The sequence below is a fragment of the Meles meles genome, chromosome 8 (assembly GCF_922984935.1).
Source record: "Meles meles chromosome 8, mMelMel3.1 paternal haplotype, whole genome shotgun sequence".
Taxonomy (NCBI): Eukaryota; Metazoa; Chordata; class Mammalia; order Carnivora; family Mustelidae; genus Meles; species Meles meles.
In genome coordinates, this window is record NC_060073.1 from 62,173,123 (window position 1) to 62,189,507 (window position 16,385).

The 16,385-nt window shown below is 42.4% G+C and overlaps 1 protein-coding gene across 13 annotated transcripts in view; it reads right to left on the reverse strand.

Moving 5' to 3' along the window:
- The window catches only part of XRRA1 (X-ray radiation resistance associated 1), a 65,381-nt gene that overhangs the window by 46,062 nt on the left and 2,934 nt on the right, over positions 1–16,385 (reverse strand). For 6 of the 13 annotated variants that reach the window (XM_046015306.1, XM_046015300.1, XM_046015312.1 and 3 more), the window contains 4 exons: positions 13,268–13,365; positions 8,136–8,320; positions 4,107–4,178; positions 2,960–3,032 (listed from right to left, as the gene is read on the reverse strand). In XM_046015306.1, coding sequence (XP_045871262.1) covers positions 2,960–3,032; positions 4,107–4,178; positions 8,136–8,320; positions 13,268–13,361 — 424 coding nt within the window. In that variant the 5' untranslated portion in view covers positions 13,362–13,365. Of the gene's footprint in view, positions 1–2,959; positions 3,033–4,106; positions 4,179–8,135; positions 8,321–13,267; positions 13,366–16,385 lie in introns of those variants that run through there. The other 7 variants (XM_046015307.1, XM_046015305.1, XM_046015309.1 and 4 more) reach the window with 5 other exon arrangements.

Consider the following 16,385-nt stretch of genomic DNA (forward strand, 5'->3'; position numbering starts at 1 on the left):
TAACACCCCTGAAATAAGGGTTACTACTCTCATTCTACTGCTGAGGAAATTGAAGCTCATCTAAGCTAAGTGATTTACTATAAATAGAATTGCTGGGAAGTGAAAGGGTCAAGAATTGGTATATGTCTAACTCCAAAGCCCACTTAAAAATTATCTTTGTTATTTCTTATTATAAAAGTAAAACATGTTTACCAAAAAAAGCTAAAAAAATACAGAAAAAGTTCCCTTTAATCTCAACGCCCAGAGATAACCATTGAAAGTTTCATATATAATACTCCAGAATTTTTCTCATGTGTACAGTGAAACACACACACACACAACACACAAATCTTTTTACACAAATGGAATCATACCATACACATTGTACTCTAATTTGCCTTTTTCCCTTACCAATATGACTTAAAGATTGTTCCATGCCAGAGTGCCTGGGTGGCACAGTTGGTTAAAGTGTCCAACTCTTGCTTTCAGCTCAGGTTGTGACCTTAGGGTTGTGAGGCTGAGCCCTATGTTGAGCTCCACTTTGAGCCCTGTGCCAAGCCCTGCATCAGGCTCCACACTCAGTGCAGAGTCTGCTTTGTTGTCTGCTTTAGTTTCTGTCTCCCTCTGTTCTTCCCCACCTCCACCCTGCACCTTCTGTCTCTAATAAATAAATCTAAAAAAAAAAAAAAAGGCTTGTTCCATGTCAAAACATATAGATCTGCAAAATGCCCGAGTTATGTTCTATATTATAGATGTACCCTAATTTACTTAACCATTCCCCTATTTTTTTTTACAATTTTTAATTTTTTATTAACATATAATGTATTATTAGCCCCAGGGGTACACATCTGTGAACCATTCATACTGATAACCTTTGGGTTATCTGGATAAAAAGCAAGAACCCTTTTCCTCTTCTGCATGAGAACTGGTCTTTGGGTTAACTTTCTAGCCCTTTTCCCTGTTAATCTAAACAGATGGTATGGTAAAATAGTTATACAATATTATTATGGTAAAAATGATGCCAGACTGGTACCTCACATCTGGACTAAAAGTAACTATAAACATCTGAAGGGGCACCAGAAATTTGGATTTCCCTGTGTGTGGTGAATCCCATAATTAGTCACATCCTTTGCTGGACCTCTAGGAGCTATGTCTATGGAGCATTACAATAGCTATTGCTCCTGTGGGGAATGAGGCTTCTAAGCCAGAATGGCTCCTACATCTACCAAATGAGAGTCTTACTGTCTTGGACCTGAGCAGGGGGCTGCAAAGAATGGCCTACAGATGGCTGCACAGTAGGCACTGCTATGGGACCCCACTGCTATGGGACCCCACTGAAGAGGAACTGCAGGTGCTGTGATGCAGGTATACTGAGTGGAATGACTTAGAGCTCCCTGGTGTCAAGTGGGGCCTATGGTGGTCTTGGGAGTCAGAATGTTCAGTAGAGCCCAAGGAAAACACTGCTTAGTAGGTATTTCAGGATGTTTGCAATGAACGTCCTTGTACAAGTGTGTTTCTGTAGAATAAATTCCTGGAAGGGAAACTACTAGATTAAAGGCAATGACTATTTTAAGAGACATTGCCAAACTGTCTTCCAAAGATGTTGCAGCAATTTATTATACTTTTGCTGGTTGAATGAGAGTATCCATTTCCCCATCAATGCTGGCTGTCTTCAATCAGTTCTTCTTACATTAGCCAATATTTGATAGGCAAAATATGGGATTTTGATGCTGTTTTAATTATTACTGGGGCTGAGCATCTTTTCATATGCCTACTGGCCTTTGTATTTCAAGCCCACCTTCCTGACAGACTGCACTGTTCCCTCAAGGGCAGGGGCTGTGTCACAAGCTTCTTTAAAAACGCCCCTCAACCTCAACCACTAAAAACTGAACTCATCCTATTTCTCCCCAAACTTGCCTCTCCTCTAGTGCTCTCCATTCTCAGTGAACCCCCTTGGCTCCTTCTTCTTTCCATGTGCCCATTAGCTATCACATCCTGTTATTTCTACCTCCTGCTGAATCTCTCTTGCACTTGCACTTATCCCTACTGCCTGGCTCAGGCTTCCCTACCTCACCCCTGAGAAAAACAAAATCATCTCCCAGGTTTCCTGGTCCCCATCTTCTTCTTTTATTATTCACCTTCCTCACGGCCCCCCACTGAAATTCTTTATTTAAAAGCCTTCCAAGGCTTTCTTTTGCCTGCAGGATTAGTGACAACTCAGGGCCCTTGATACTCCAGTCCCTGCCAGCCTTTCTGGTCTCAATTTTCCCCTATTCACATCCCATGCAAACATACAGAGCCTCTTCCATATCCTTATCAGGCACTGCTGTCCCACATCTGCTCCACTGGACTGAAATACCTTCTCATTCCTGTTCATTTTTTAGGTCTCAGCTAGCTGCCCTTCTCCTCAGAAATTTCTCCTGACACTCTGGTCTGGATTGGTGCCCCGCTTATATGCTTGCATAGCATTTTCTGATTCCCTCTATCACTGCATTTACCATATTCTGCTATATTATCTGTGTCCGAACCCACCAAACTATAGGCTCACCTTACAAACTGGATGCATTCATTTTGAAAGCCAAGCACTCACATAGTCCTGACACCCAGCAGGGGTCGCTGTGGACTTGCTGAATAAACGAGAAGTCTCTACGCTCCCTTGGGAACTCTTACAGGCTTAAAAACAATTTCATGTACCCATCTCTCTCAGCCTACACGGCATCCTGCCTTGGGGAGGAAGAAAGGAAGGGAACTGTCTCCATTTACAGACAGTGAAGCAGCAGCCCAGACAGAAACACTCTAAGGAGGTAGTGCCAGCTCTGGGCTGAAATCCGGGTCTGGGTGATCTCCAGCACCCAGCCTACGGCACTCCGAAAAAGGGATGAGCAGCCAGTCATGAATGACTGATTAGGCAAGTTCTAACAGGAATGACTGGCTGTGCTCGCTAAGATGCAGAAGGTAGTTTTCAGGAAGAAAAGCTTACCTAGAGGAAGCAGGTTTTCTGAGGCATTGATGTAAATCACTGAATTAAAATGCTTGAAGTCCTTTTCCTTAGCCTGTGGGAAAGCATTTCAAAAGAATACAAGATTAGTCCCCTGAGAAGGGGATGATGCCAAAGCTCCAGAGCTGCGACCTACAGGGATAAGCTATATTCTTAGCAAAGAACACCCACTTGCTGAGGGCCAGAACAGCTTTTCTGCTTCTTTTTCTCTATTATGAAATAGTTCCAATGTACAGAAAAATTTAGTGAATGATAACTCTGAAGACCCATATAACCACTATCCACCTTTAATAAATATGAAGATTTTGCTGGCTTCCCAGCTGACCATACCCCCCATCCCCACAATATTTCCCAATTATTCACAGCTATCTTGAACTGCTGACTATCATTCTCATACTTGTTTTATACTTGTATTCTATATATGTATATCTATGAACCATATGTTATATTATTTGTAAGTTCTAAAACTCTATATTAGATGCAATCACACTATGTCATTCTACAACCTGCCTTTTTCACTCAACACTGTTTCTGAGATTTACTTGTGTTGATACACCTAGATCTTTTGAGATTTACTTATGGTTATGTTACTGATGGTACTGATTTATCTATTTTAATTGCTGTATATTTTATACCACCTATCTCTCTTCACATGCCATGGAAGGCCTATAAACCAAAAACATATGCCATAATATCCTGCATATACATTGGCTAATGGGGGGCACAAATGTGGCTCAAGCTACCAATTAGACAATATAAGAAAAAAATGACTCATTACATGAGCCACAGTATATATAAGAACAAGCCAGCGTCCTGACACTGTGACTTGAGAGAAATTTCTCCTACAGGCTCTTTTAACGGGAACTCAGTGTCACGCCAACAGAGGTCTATGACAAATTCAAACCACCTCCCATAATGCTACTTCCTTTAATTCACCTGAGCGAACGGTAATACCAAATTTACAGCAAAATATTGTGTCTGAATGTTGTTTCTACCCAGTGAGGCTATGTCTGACATCCCCTACCCCAACCCCCCAGTCCCTAGGGACTCTGGAGGTAGAATGGACAAACAGCCAGGAGCCACCTCAGGTCTGGCTCATCCTAATCACATCTCTGCTGGCTGGCCCTACCTTGGAGAACTTCAGGCCGCTCACATTGATGTTGATCAGGTCTGATGGCTTCCTCACACAGTGGTGCTTCAGCTGGAACACAGTGCAGAGAGTCAGCTCTCAAGGCCCCAACAAGTCTATATCATTGGCCAAGACAACAAATGACTCCCTGTTGAGAAAGGGCCCTCGTATAGCACAAAGAGCATGGGCTTTGGGAGTTTGTTAGACCAGAGCTGCCACCTCAGCTCTTCCACATCTCAGCTTCCCATCTGCAAGATGGAGATCGTAACACCGACTTGAGAGGGCTCTTAGGAGAATTCCTTCCTCTCTGTTTCTTCTCTGTCTTTTCTGAGCCCCACTTCTACCTGGCTCTTTAAAAAAAATCTTTGTTTCGGAGCGCCTGGGTGGCTCAGTGGGTTAAAGCCTTTGCCTTCGGCTCAGGTCATGATATCAGGGTCCTGGGATCGAGCTCAGAATTGGGCTCTCTGCTCCGTGGGGAGCCTGCTTCCCTTCCTCTCTCTCTGCCTACCTCTCTGCCCACTTGTGATCTCTGTCAAATAAATAAAATCTTTAAAAAAAAAATCTTTGTTTCTGGGACCTTACCAATCGCTTCACGCTTATAATAATTTGCTTGTTCATTCGTTTGTTCGTTCTTTCATTCACTAAATATTTACTAAGTATTGCTTTAGGCCATGTATTGTGCTCATCACATCAATACGTTTTCTTCTAATCCCAACTAAACCTTTTAACATAAGTATGACCATTTTCCTTTTTAAATAAGAAAAATAAGGTTAAGAGAGATAAAGTGCCTTGCTGAAGGTCCCACAGCTAGTAAGTGATAAATGATTTGAATCCAAATGTGGAATCACTAACCTCTGTTTTTCTGACTACTATATGTTGCCCCCTAAGTTAAAAGTTAGAGGAAAATCTCAGTGTTGGAGTTTCTTTTTTTTTTTTTTTTTTTTAAAGAGTTTATTTATTTGACAGACAGAGATCACAAGTAGGCAGAGAGGCAGGTAGAGAGAGAGGAGGAAGCAGGCTCCCTGCGGAGCAGAGAGCCCGATGCGGGGCTCGATCCCAGGACCCTGAGATCATGACCTGAGCTGAAGGCAGCGGCTCAATCCACTGAGCCACCCAGGCGCCCCAGTGTTGGAGTTTCTATTTCTGTTTAACCAAGCCTCATTTTTTTTCCTGTTAATCATTTATCTATAGTATCATGTTAGGCATGGAATTAGACATTTATAATATTCTAGTCACAGAGTCCAATCTGTCTAAAAAAGTAATAATAATAATAATAATAATATTCTAGTCACAGATCTCACAACATGGAAGCCAAGTAGCAAGCAAGCATTTATAAATGTGACAAATATTTATTTTTAATTTATTTTTAAGTAATCTCTACATCTAATGTGGGTCTTGAACTGATGACCCCGAGATCAAGAGTCAGAAGCTCTACAAAATGAGCCAGCCAGGCACCCCTAAATGTGATAAATATTTTAAAGGAGAAATTCAAGAAGATATGGGAGACAATAGAGGAGGTCCTGCCCTCGTCTGGAGGAGAGGAAATATTTAGTTGAGGAAGTACCATTTCAAGTGAGAACCAACAGCTAAGTAGGAGTTGGTCCCAAGAAAGTGGGTGGCAGGAAGTGAAAGCTATCAAGATAGGTAAAAGCCAGGTGCTTTTGAGAGGAAGGAAAGGAACAAGGCCAGGGAAGCAGCCACTAAATCAGCTGGGTCCCTGGCTATGTAAGGGAGTGTGGATTTTGTTCTATAGTCAGTGGAAAGCTAACAGACTTTTTTTTTTGCAAGAGCTGATAGCAATTTTATAAAAATTGCTTTGTCTGATACTCATAGGATGAGACCAATACTCTAGGCATTGTTAATTACCTTCCCTAGGGCAACTTCTCTACTACTTCCTTATTAAAGAACCCCAGTGTTGGGTGCCTGGGTGGCTCAGTTGGTTAAGTGTCTGCCTTCAGCTCAGGTCATGATCCAGAGTCCTGGGATCGAGTCCCATGCTGGCCTCCCTGCTCTGAGGGGAGTCTGCTTCTCCCTCTGCCCCTCCTCTTATTCATTCTCTCAATCTCCCTCTCTCTCAAGTAATAAATAAATCTTAAAAAAAAAAAAAGAGAGAGAGAGAGAGAGAACCCCAACATTATTCCATTTTTCTGAGTGGATGTGTCCTTGGGCCCCAGCTCCAAGTGATAAGTCCTGACTGTCTAAACTAATCTTGGAGGTCACAATCCCCTAACTAATGACTGTAAGGACATATGCTATAGGTCTGGCCAATCAGACAGACACAGGCTGCTGGGGGTCGGAGGCCAGTTATGAGGAGCTCTTTCTTAATTTTAAATATAGACATAAAATAATAACAATCCCTTTTGTACCTCTGGATGTTATTCTTTATATATGATGACTGGAGTTGCTGCAGCCATCTTGGGATTGTGAAGGCAATTAGCCCAAGAGAACAAGCTAACATGCTAAGCACATTAGGGCTTTTAACAGTAAATTAACCTAGCCTGGAATAACAATGCCTCTGGCCTCTTTTTATATGAAATAAAAGCATCCTAATTGGTTCAGACTAGTCAGGAAGTTATTGAATTACTCTAATACAAGGTGATGGTGGTCCAGATTAGGATAGAGGCAATTGAGACGAGAAGAATACAAATTTGACAACTATTTAATAAAAGTGTCAGACTTACTAGTGGTGGTAGTGGGATGGTGAGGGAGAGGCAAGTGTTAAGGATAACCCCAGATTATTGGCTTGGTGACTGGATATAGCACCATCACTGAGACAGTATAGTAAACACTAGAAAAGAGGTATGTCTTGGGATTTGGAGTAAGGGGGTTGGTGCAGTAGTTCAATAGGAGGTGCCAATGAAACATTCAAGTGGAACTATCCAGCAGGTAAGTAGGTATCCCATTACTGTAAGAAACAACATTGTTGCTTCTGCTATACAAAGCTGTCCCATGGGTAAAAAGCCATCTCCATGAAAGTGGGAATGTATATGTTGTAGAAAACAAAAGGGAAAAGAAGACTACTATGGTATTTGTTTTCTGCCCTTCCTCAATACTGCTGTTGCAGTCCTCTGCATCCCTACTGAGAAGCGGACATTACAACAAAGGACACACCATGGGACTCTGCAAAAAGCTTACACTACCCACTTGAGGTGAGTTGCAACCTCAAAGCTGTCTTCTCAAAGCTCTCTTTCAACATCTGACCTGTGTCGAAAGTGACCGCTTGGAAACCATAAGCAGAATCTGGGAACAAAGCAGGATGCCAGAGAGTACGTCATAGGGAGCTATGAGAACTGGACTAGACATTAATATTGGTTTACAAAATATGTCCCTCTTTGCCAAGCCACTGAGGCATTGCAAAGAGCAGATGTGAAATTATCTGGTTGGTCTCCAATACAGACACTCCAGTCTTCTTCATAAAGCCTGCCCCAGACAGTGGGTACTATCTGATTGGTTCCCCCAGACTTTAGTCAAATACTAAAACCAAAGGACAAAAGTTATGGAGTGTGGACTCTCTCCAGTTCCCCCATTCCTGAAAATAGTCTCCCTAGAGAACAGGAATCTCTACCCCTACCAGGTGCAGGAATGGAATTTTCACTTTACTGTTCCCTGGACCTACTTCTTTGCCTCTTCAACTCAATTGAAAGTTTTTTTACCTGATATACTAAAAGGCACAGGCTTTGGAGTTAGTAGACCAGAGTTCTCATCCTGAGTAGTTCTAATCCTGAATAGACAAAGTTCTAATTATTAGCTGTGAGACCATGGCCAAGGCAAATTACCTCTTTGGGGCCTCAGTTCTCCCATCTTCACAATGGCACAACATAATAGGGACAATAATACCTATCTCACAAGGTGGATGTAAAGAAAGCTTTAGGTCCCTTCATCAATATGACTGTGCTCAGTCAAGATCACGCTAATAGTTTGGGGTGGATTGGGGGTCATGGGCAGAGTGGAACAGAGCAAGTCCTTGTCTCCCACCAAGACAGTCATCAGCTGATGCTGCCAGTCATTCCAGAATACATTTACTCTCACCAGAAAAGCCCGGTCCAGCACATGTCCAAGAATGTCCGCTTGGTTTTCCTGTTGAAACCCTTTCTTTACCCTGACCTCAGAAGAAAATTTCTTCTGGCTTTCCTGAACTTCAGCAGGTGCCTCAAGCATACTCTTGGGCTTCTTCTTGAGGTTACATTTCTGAGCCACTAACCAGTGTCCTCGGCCTGTTGAGAAGATCAGAACAGTGAGGAGGAGCAAACTCCTCTAAAGCTACAACTAGTGTGTTTACAGAATATTTACCTATAATACCAAAACCAAAACTAGCTCCTCAGGACCTGATATGCACCAGATACTGTTCTGCTGCTGCTACTGCTGCTGGGAATGGTGGTGGTAGCTGGGGATGGGGATATCTGCATAGCTATCTCATTTAACTGGCCCCAAACCCCAATAAAGGACACGTTACTGTCCCCATTTTACAGATGAAAAGGCTAAGACTCAAAGAGGTGGAATGACTTGCCCAGTTCTCTCCTCCACACTTTTGTCTCCAAATGTTAATTTTCCTTCAAGACCCCTGACCAAGTATTTCCTATTCTGCAAAGTCTTCTTTGACTCTCCTAAGCAGAACTAATTATTCTTTCCTATGCCAGCTTGTTACTCTCCCATTTGTCATCTCTTGGGTAAAACTAAATGAGTGGGATCAACTCAATGGGCTCCATCTTGAGAAACCTTACCCTGGATCCCATCACTATAGTGTAAAGATTATATTAGGAGCTCAATAAGAAAATGATAGGACAGTTGAAACTTTAAAAAAAATCCAATAATGTTCACTGTAGAAAGAACTTAAAAATTTATGTAAGCAAAAAATGTGAGGTTTACTAGTAAGCTCACCTAACAAAAATCATGACAACATTCTAGAATCTGTTTGCTCTTACATCAGTTTATTTACTCCAAGGCATTCATTGCAATCTGTAATTGTTTTTGTTGTTGTTCACTTGTTTATTAGTCTGCCTTGCCCCCAGACAGATTTTGTCTGACTGATCCAGCTCAGTATTCCCAAGAATATTCACAGAGCTTGCCATATTGTAAGCATGACTGAATGAAGAGCTGAATGAATGCTGAGCCACAGCCCCTACCCACAATCGCCCAAACAGAGCTTTTCTAAGCATCTACACATTGTGCTAGGAACTAGGGCTGTGGAGATGAATGAAGATGGAGGCCCTGACTCAAAGAAGCCTAATAGGAGAGGTGCTATGAAAGCACAGAAAGGGGAGCTACCAGCCTAGGTCATTAGCTAGATCTAGTAAGTTTAAGATCAACTAGATGGAGATGGAGAAAACTGGCAGCCTGGGCAGAGGAAGGGCCCAAAAAGTATCCGAAAGCATAAAAGATCAGAAAAATACAGAACAGCACAGAGTTGCGGGAACCAGCTCGGTGCTTCTGATCACTGGCTCCTTGCCCTCACAGCCTTCTGCTTCGGGGGCTTGCCCTGGCTCACCTGACCATAGCTGCCAATCCTGACTCCTGAATGCAACTCCTATCCTATGTCTGCCATGAGTTATTTCCCATTCCTACTCTGGGCCTGAGATTCCAGAATTCTACTTTCCAGGGTTGCCCCCAATTGGGTCATGGAACTTTGTTCCATTCCAAAAGCTCTGACTCCTAGAGATTCCAGTGTGAATTGGTGCCCAAACTCCCAACAAGGTGAGCAAGGAAGGCCCAGACTGTGTCCGGAGATGAATAAGAGCAAAAGAGATGAGCATGGGGAGGTCAGCAGAGTCAGGTCAGAAAAAGTCTAGAGGACCAGAACAAGGAAAGGAAAAGAGCTGGGCTTTGTGCGATGGAAAGAGTTTGAATAACTGGAATGATATTCTGGCATATAAAACAAGATATGTGAAAAGAGAGTACTATGGAATATGGCATACATAAAAGAATGGGGGTATAGCAAAGGATAAAGGGAGGTCAGACTGTGGACACAGAGTATCATGTAAAGAAGCCAGCAATGAGAAGTTACAGAACAGAATGGAACACTGTGGTTCAATGTGCCCTTTAGAAAGCTCTGTGATGGGGCGCCTGGGTGGCTCAGTGGGGTAAGCCCCGGCTTTCGGCTCAGGTCATGATCTTAGGGTCCTGGGATCGAGCCCCATGTTCAGCTCTCTGCTCAGCGGGAAGCCTGATTCTCCCTCTCTGCCTGCTTGTGATCTCTCTGTCAGATGAATAAAAAAAATCTTTAAAAAAGAAAGAAATCTTCGTGAGGCTGCTGAGGGAAGATGGATGGGAAGGGATGGGATTGGGTAGTACACAGAACAGTACTGGGTTTATTGGGGGAGGCTTTTAGCACAAAGAGTATCCATGGGAACATCTTCTCCCCTGCCCCCATAACTTTCATTTTGAGTTAAGTTAAGACTTCCATAAAAGTTATGAAAATAATACTGAATTTCTGTACGGCTTTCACCCAGTTCCCCTAATGCTAACATTTTTGTCATAAATTTGTTAAATTTAAATTCTATTTATTAACATATAGTGTATCACCCAGTTACCTCATCCCCCCACCTCCCTCTCCTCCTAATATTAATATCTTATGTAATCATAATGTAATGATTAAAGGCAGTGGGTTAACACTGGTACAATATCAGTAACTAATCCATAGCCCTTCTTTAAATTTTGCTAGTTTTCTCACTAAAGTCTCCTTTCTGTTCCAAGGGAATCTCACATTTTAGTTATCATCTCCTCTTAGAATCCCCCAATCTGTGATAGCTCTTCAGTCTTTCTTTTTTCTTGTGTGATCTTAGCACTTTTGAAGAGTACTAGTCAATTATTTTATTGAAAGTCCCTCAATTTGAATTTGTTTGATGCTTTCCCATAATTAGAATAAGGCTCTGTGCTTTGCCACAACTACCACAAAAATCTGTGGTGCCCTTCTTGGTGCATCCAATCAGATGGCAGGTGATGTCAATATGTCTGATGACTGGTGATGTTAATTTTGATGACTTGGTTAAGGTGGTGTCAGCCTCCTTTCCCTACAGAGAAGTCATGATTTTTCTCTTTATAATTGATAAAGATACCTTGAGACTATGCTAACAATCTGATTCTCACCATACTTTGACGCACTAATTCTAGCATCTGTGATGGTTAATTTTAGGTGTCAGCTTGGCTAGGCTGTGGTAAGGAGTTACTCAGATACTAATCTAGGTGTTGCTGTGCAGGTATTTTATGGATGTGGCTAACATCTGTAATCAGTTGATTTTAGGTAAAGGAGACTATCCCCTATAATGTGTATGGGCCTCACCCAATCAGCTGAAAAAACTTAAAAGCAAAAACTGATGCTTCCCAAAGGAGGAAAAACTTTTGCTTTAAGACCACAGCATCAGGGGCGCCTGGGTGGCTCAGTGGTTTAAGCCGCTGCCTTCGGCTCAGGTCATGATCTCAGGGTCCTGGGATCGAGTCCCGCATGGGGCTCTCTGCTTGGCAGGGAGCCTGCTTCCCTCTCACGCTCTCTGCCTGCCTCTCTGCCTACTTGTGATCTCTCTCTGTCAAATAAATAAATAAAATCTTAAAAAAAAAAAACCCAAAACCCCACAGCATCAGCTCTTCCTTCCTGAGTTTTTAGTCTGCTTGCCCTACAGATTTCAGGCTTGCCAGCCCCCATCATTTCATAGGTCAATTCTTTAAAACAGGTAATACACACATATGACTACAGAAACAGAACAAGTAGGATATAAATACATATCCTATTGGTTTTATTTTGCTGGAGAATCCTGATACAACATCTATAGAAACTTCTTACCTGTAAAAATTATTATTGTGATGCTTTAGCAGTGATTTTCTATTTCCTTCATTCCTTCTACATTTATTAACTGAACTTCTACTGTAGGAAGAGTCGCTCCTTTGCCTACACTTTTTTATATATTCAAATATTTATTTGTATCAGTATGGGCTCACGGATATTTATTGTATAGTTTACAACCCAATTCTACTTTAATTTTTTGTTGTTTAGGTCCCAGGTTTGGCCTTTGGGAACTCCTTCAGGTTAGCCCTTATGTCGTTCTGATATGTGCTCATCATTTTTCTGAGCACTTCTGTACTTCCTATCACTATACGACATTCTATGGTGCAATTTGTATTTTTCTGGCCCCAGCCCTGGAAACAACTTTTTCTCTGAGAAGTCCTGGCTCTTTTTATTGGAGAATCATATCCAGAAACCGAGATGTAGGGCCCAAGTATGCTCTTTGTGAGTGAGGTGTCATTGCTCTCAGTGGACTAGGAAACATACATATTTGTACTAACACATGCAGATGCACCTGGCTGCATCTATTTCTCTGTTGTCCATGTATGTGTGTAATGGGGTGTGGGGATGAAATCATGAATTCATACAGAGAGCTCCATGGAAGGGTTTAAAACAGGTAGGTGGCCAGAGGTCTGTACATGAAAAAAAAAAAAAAAAGAAATCACTCTAGAGAAGTGGGGAAAATGGACTGGAGGAGAAAGTTCTTTCAATATTCCACATACAGAGTAACCAGCAAGCCATTTCATCTACAGTAAACAAGAGGTACTTCCCTCTTGTTCTACCCTTTCAAATCAACAAATCCAATCCAGTGAACCCATACTTCTCAGCAGTGTCCCATCTGTATGGCTCTGCTCAGAGTTATGAGGAGTCCCTGGCCCACGGGAGCTTTTAACTAGATGAATGTTTGAAAAACTACTTAGTAGAGTCATTTTATTTAGGAGCCTGGCAGAATATGATTCTTCAACAACTAATAAACACAGAGAGGAAGACAGCTCACAAGAGAGTATGGTCACTAAGGGCTAGAGTAGCTAGATAGGACTTATTGGAAAAAGAGCTGGGCTTTGTGGGATGGAAAGAGTTTGGATAACTGGCATGATAGCTGTAATATTCTGGCAAATAAAACAAGCTATGTGAAAAGAGAGTACAATGGAACAGGGCATACATAAAGGAATGGGGAATATGTAAAGGAATGAGAAGTCACAGAACAGAATGGAACACTGTGGTTCAATGTGCACTTTTGAAAGCTCCCTGAGGCTGCTGAGGGAAGATGGATGGGAAGGGATAGGGTTGGGTAGTGCAGGGACCAGTAATAAATGGGCTGAGAGGGAAAAAATGGATGTAGGAGCTGAGTGTGAAGCAAAGGTATCAATTTGAGAAGTCACCTGACCTTCGTCTGGCATCCGAAGGAGATTTTTGGCTGGAAAGCAGTTGTTCAGGTAAGACTTCCCATTATCCAGCTTGTATATTCCTGAAGAGGCCATCTCCCTGAGAGTCAAGCAAGGAAAGTGAGGAAGTAGAAGCACTGAGAAGGGGCAGCATAGGTCTTTCACCCAATGTGGCTTGTGAGCCTACCAGTACTACCATACCCTACATCCACCCTGTCTCCGGGGTCTAGGAGGCTCTCCCCTGTTTCAGAAATGGGCTGGCCCTTTGAATGAAGAGAGAGATCAAGGCCCTGGGTTTTTTGGTTCAAATCAACCCTAACTCAGTGGAACACTATACAGAATACCTTCGGATCCAGACAGACCTGATTTGAATTCTGACTGTCTCTCCTCACTCTATGACTGGGAATATTCCTCTACCCCTCTGAACCTCAGTTTCCTCACCTGCAAATCAGGATTAATAACATCTACCTTAATAGACAGATGAGAGGATCAAGTTAGAAAGCTAGTGCCTAGTACATATTAAGTGCTCACTAGAAATGTTCATTGTTTTAACAGACTTCAGGGAAGAGGGGGCTCACATTTTAGGCAAGATGTTGTGAAAATAATATTAGAACTGCATAAATAGAATTTGAGAGATGAACTGAGTTTGCTAATAGAGAAAAGGATAAGCATTCCAAACAAAAAGGATAAGCATTCCAAACAAAAAGCCACAGGACTAAGGGCACAGTAGTGGGCACATCTGGCGCAGTAAAGAAACAACCAGATCCAGGAAGGAGACGGATCTGTGTTTGGGACAATAACTCGGGACAGAAAGGATGGTGCCCGCTCTTGAAGGTTTCCAGTGCCAGGCTTGGAGCTCAGTCTTCCCTTTGTAGGTAACTGAGAGCTATGAACTGTATCTGAGTTGGTGAGAGCCATGACCCCAGCTGTGCTTTAGAAAGAGAGGTATGAAAAAATAATGCTAGGTGAAATGGGATTTCATTAACTGGTCACTGAGTCAAGAAAATTCCTGCTCAGGAAAACTTCCAATGTAATTTTCTCTGTTTCTCACTGTTTTCATTAAATCTTCTACCATCTCCCACCTAGAATACTGCAACAGTCTTCTGATCAGATTCCCACTGAGCAAACCTGAGATTACTCTTGAAGGCCCTTGGAGTCCCATGTTCTAACTTTTCTAGCTCCAGTCAGCCCTGCTCATCAGTCGCACACAATAATTTTCTAGTCTCCAAACATATTCAGTCTTCCCTGCCTTTGTTCCTTTGGCCTAAAATAGTTTTCTCCATCGTTACCTGATTAATCTCATGCTTTAAGACTCAGTTCAGGAGCACCTGGGTAGATCAGTTGGTTAAGCATCCAACTCTTTGATTTTGGCTCAGGTCATGATCTCAGGTTGTGAGACAGAGCCCCGCATTGGGCTCCACACGGGCGTGGAGCCTACTTAAGACTCTCTCTCTCTGTCTCCCTCTGCCTCTCCCCCCACCTTTTCCCTCTCTTAAAAAAAAAAAAAAAATTTTTTTTTTTCCTTCAGTTCAAATGCTACTGCTGTTAGGAATAAATCAAAGATCTAAATTTCTTAAAACGTGAGCTCCTAGGGATTTGAGATTTTTCTTTAAAGAGATCCAGCCAGGGGCACCTGGGTGTCTCATGGGTTAAAGCCTCTGCCTTAGGCTCAGGTCATGATCCTGGGATCCTGGAATCGAGCCCCGCATCGGGCTCTCTGTTCAGCAGGGAGCCTGCTTCTTCCTCTCTCTCTGCCTGCCTCTCTGCTTGTGATCTTTGTCAAATAAATAAAGATAAAAATAAAAAAAAGAGATCCAGCCAGGAGGTGCCCAGTTGGCTCAGTCAGTTAAGTGTCTGCCTTCAGCTTAGGTCATGATCCTGGGGTCCTGGGTTCAAGAGTCTTCTTCTCCTTCTCTCTCTGCCTGCCCCACTCCCCCGCTGCACCCTCCCCCTCTCTCTCAAATAAATAAATAAAATACTAAAAAAAAAGAGAGAGAGAGATCCACCCAGAGGCACCTGGCTGGCTCAGCTGGTAGAGCATTTGACTCTAGATTTGGGGGCTGTAGGTTTGAGCACCACACTGGGTATAGAGATTACTTGAAAATAAAATCCTAAAAAAATAAAATAAAGAGATCCAGCCATTCCCAGATCTGCTTTGGAATAGCTGCAGACAACTTGGGGTAGCAGAAGCTTGTAAGTCCCTGGCTAGGGCAAGGATGTGGTCCCTGAAGTGGAGAGTCTGGAATGAGATTCAGTGAAAGGAAGGAGCAAAGTAAAGAGACAGGATCAGGTGTTCTGGGAAAATGTTTTTCTGAAAGTAACAAATATGCAAAGTAAAGTGGTGCAGTAGGAAGGGAAACAATTTTGGAGACAAGAGACTTAAATTTGAGTCTTGTTTCTGGAACTAAGCTGAGTGACTTTAGGCAATCCCTTTACCTCTTTGTGCCTCGAATTTCTCACATGTAAAATGAAGATAAAAACCTGTGCTTTGGAGAATTATTGTAAGAATTAAATGAAGTAATACGTTTTTAAAAAGCTTCTTTCTAGACCCAATCCAGATGCCACCCTCTCTTCAATGCTTTCACTGAAACTTCCAGAGGGAAATAACTGCTACTTTGGCTAAATACCAGTGTATTTCTTCTCTCTTTCATGGCTGGAGTCCTTCCTACTTCATAAGATTACTAATAATCATGAAGGCGTTCCTTCAATGGTCTGTGAACCTCCAAGTGTGGAAACATATCCAATTCACCATCTCTCTCTCACCTCTGGAATGCTCATAGGAAATAACCCATAAACATGTGTGATCCAAATGAAGGATATGATGTATTCCCAGGGCCCAAGGGTATATTTCTGATCTCCCTAACTAGATTCTAAACTCCTTTAAAGGAGGGAGAGCACCTATGCTATGCTATGCTATGCTATGCTATGGTGTTCATTTCTTTATTCACAGTACCTAACACAGCACCTAGCACATAAGAGATGCACAATTATCCATGGAATAAATGAGTGATGTTGGTATCTCCTTCGGTTCAACACAGGGCACTATGAATTTCCTAATCTGTTACCATCCCAAGAAGGGTTAATGCCTTCTGGTGTGTTCCCACAATACCCTGTACTTCT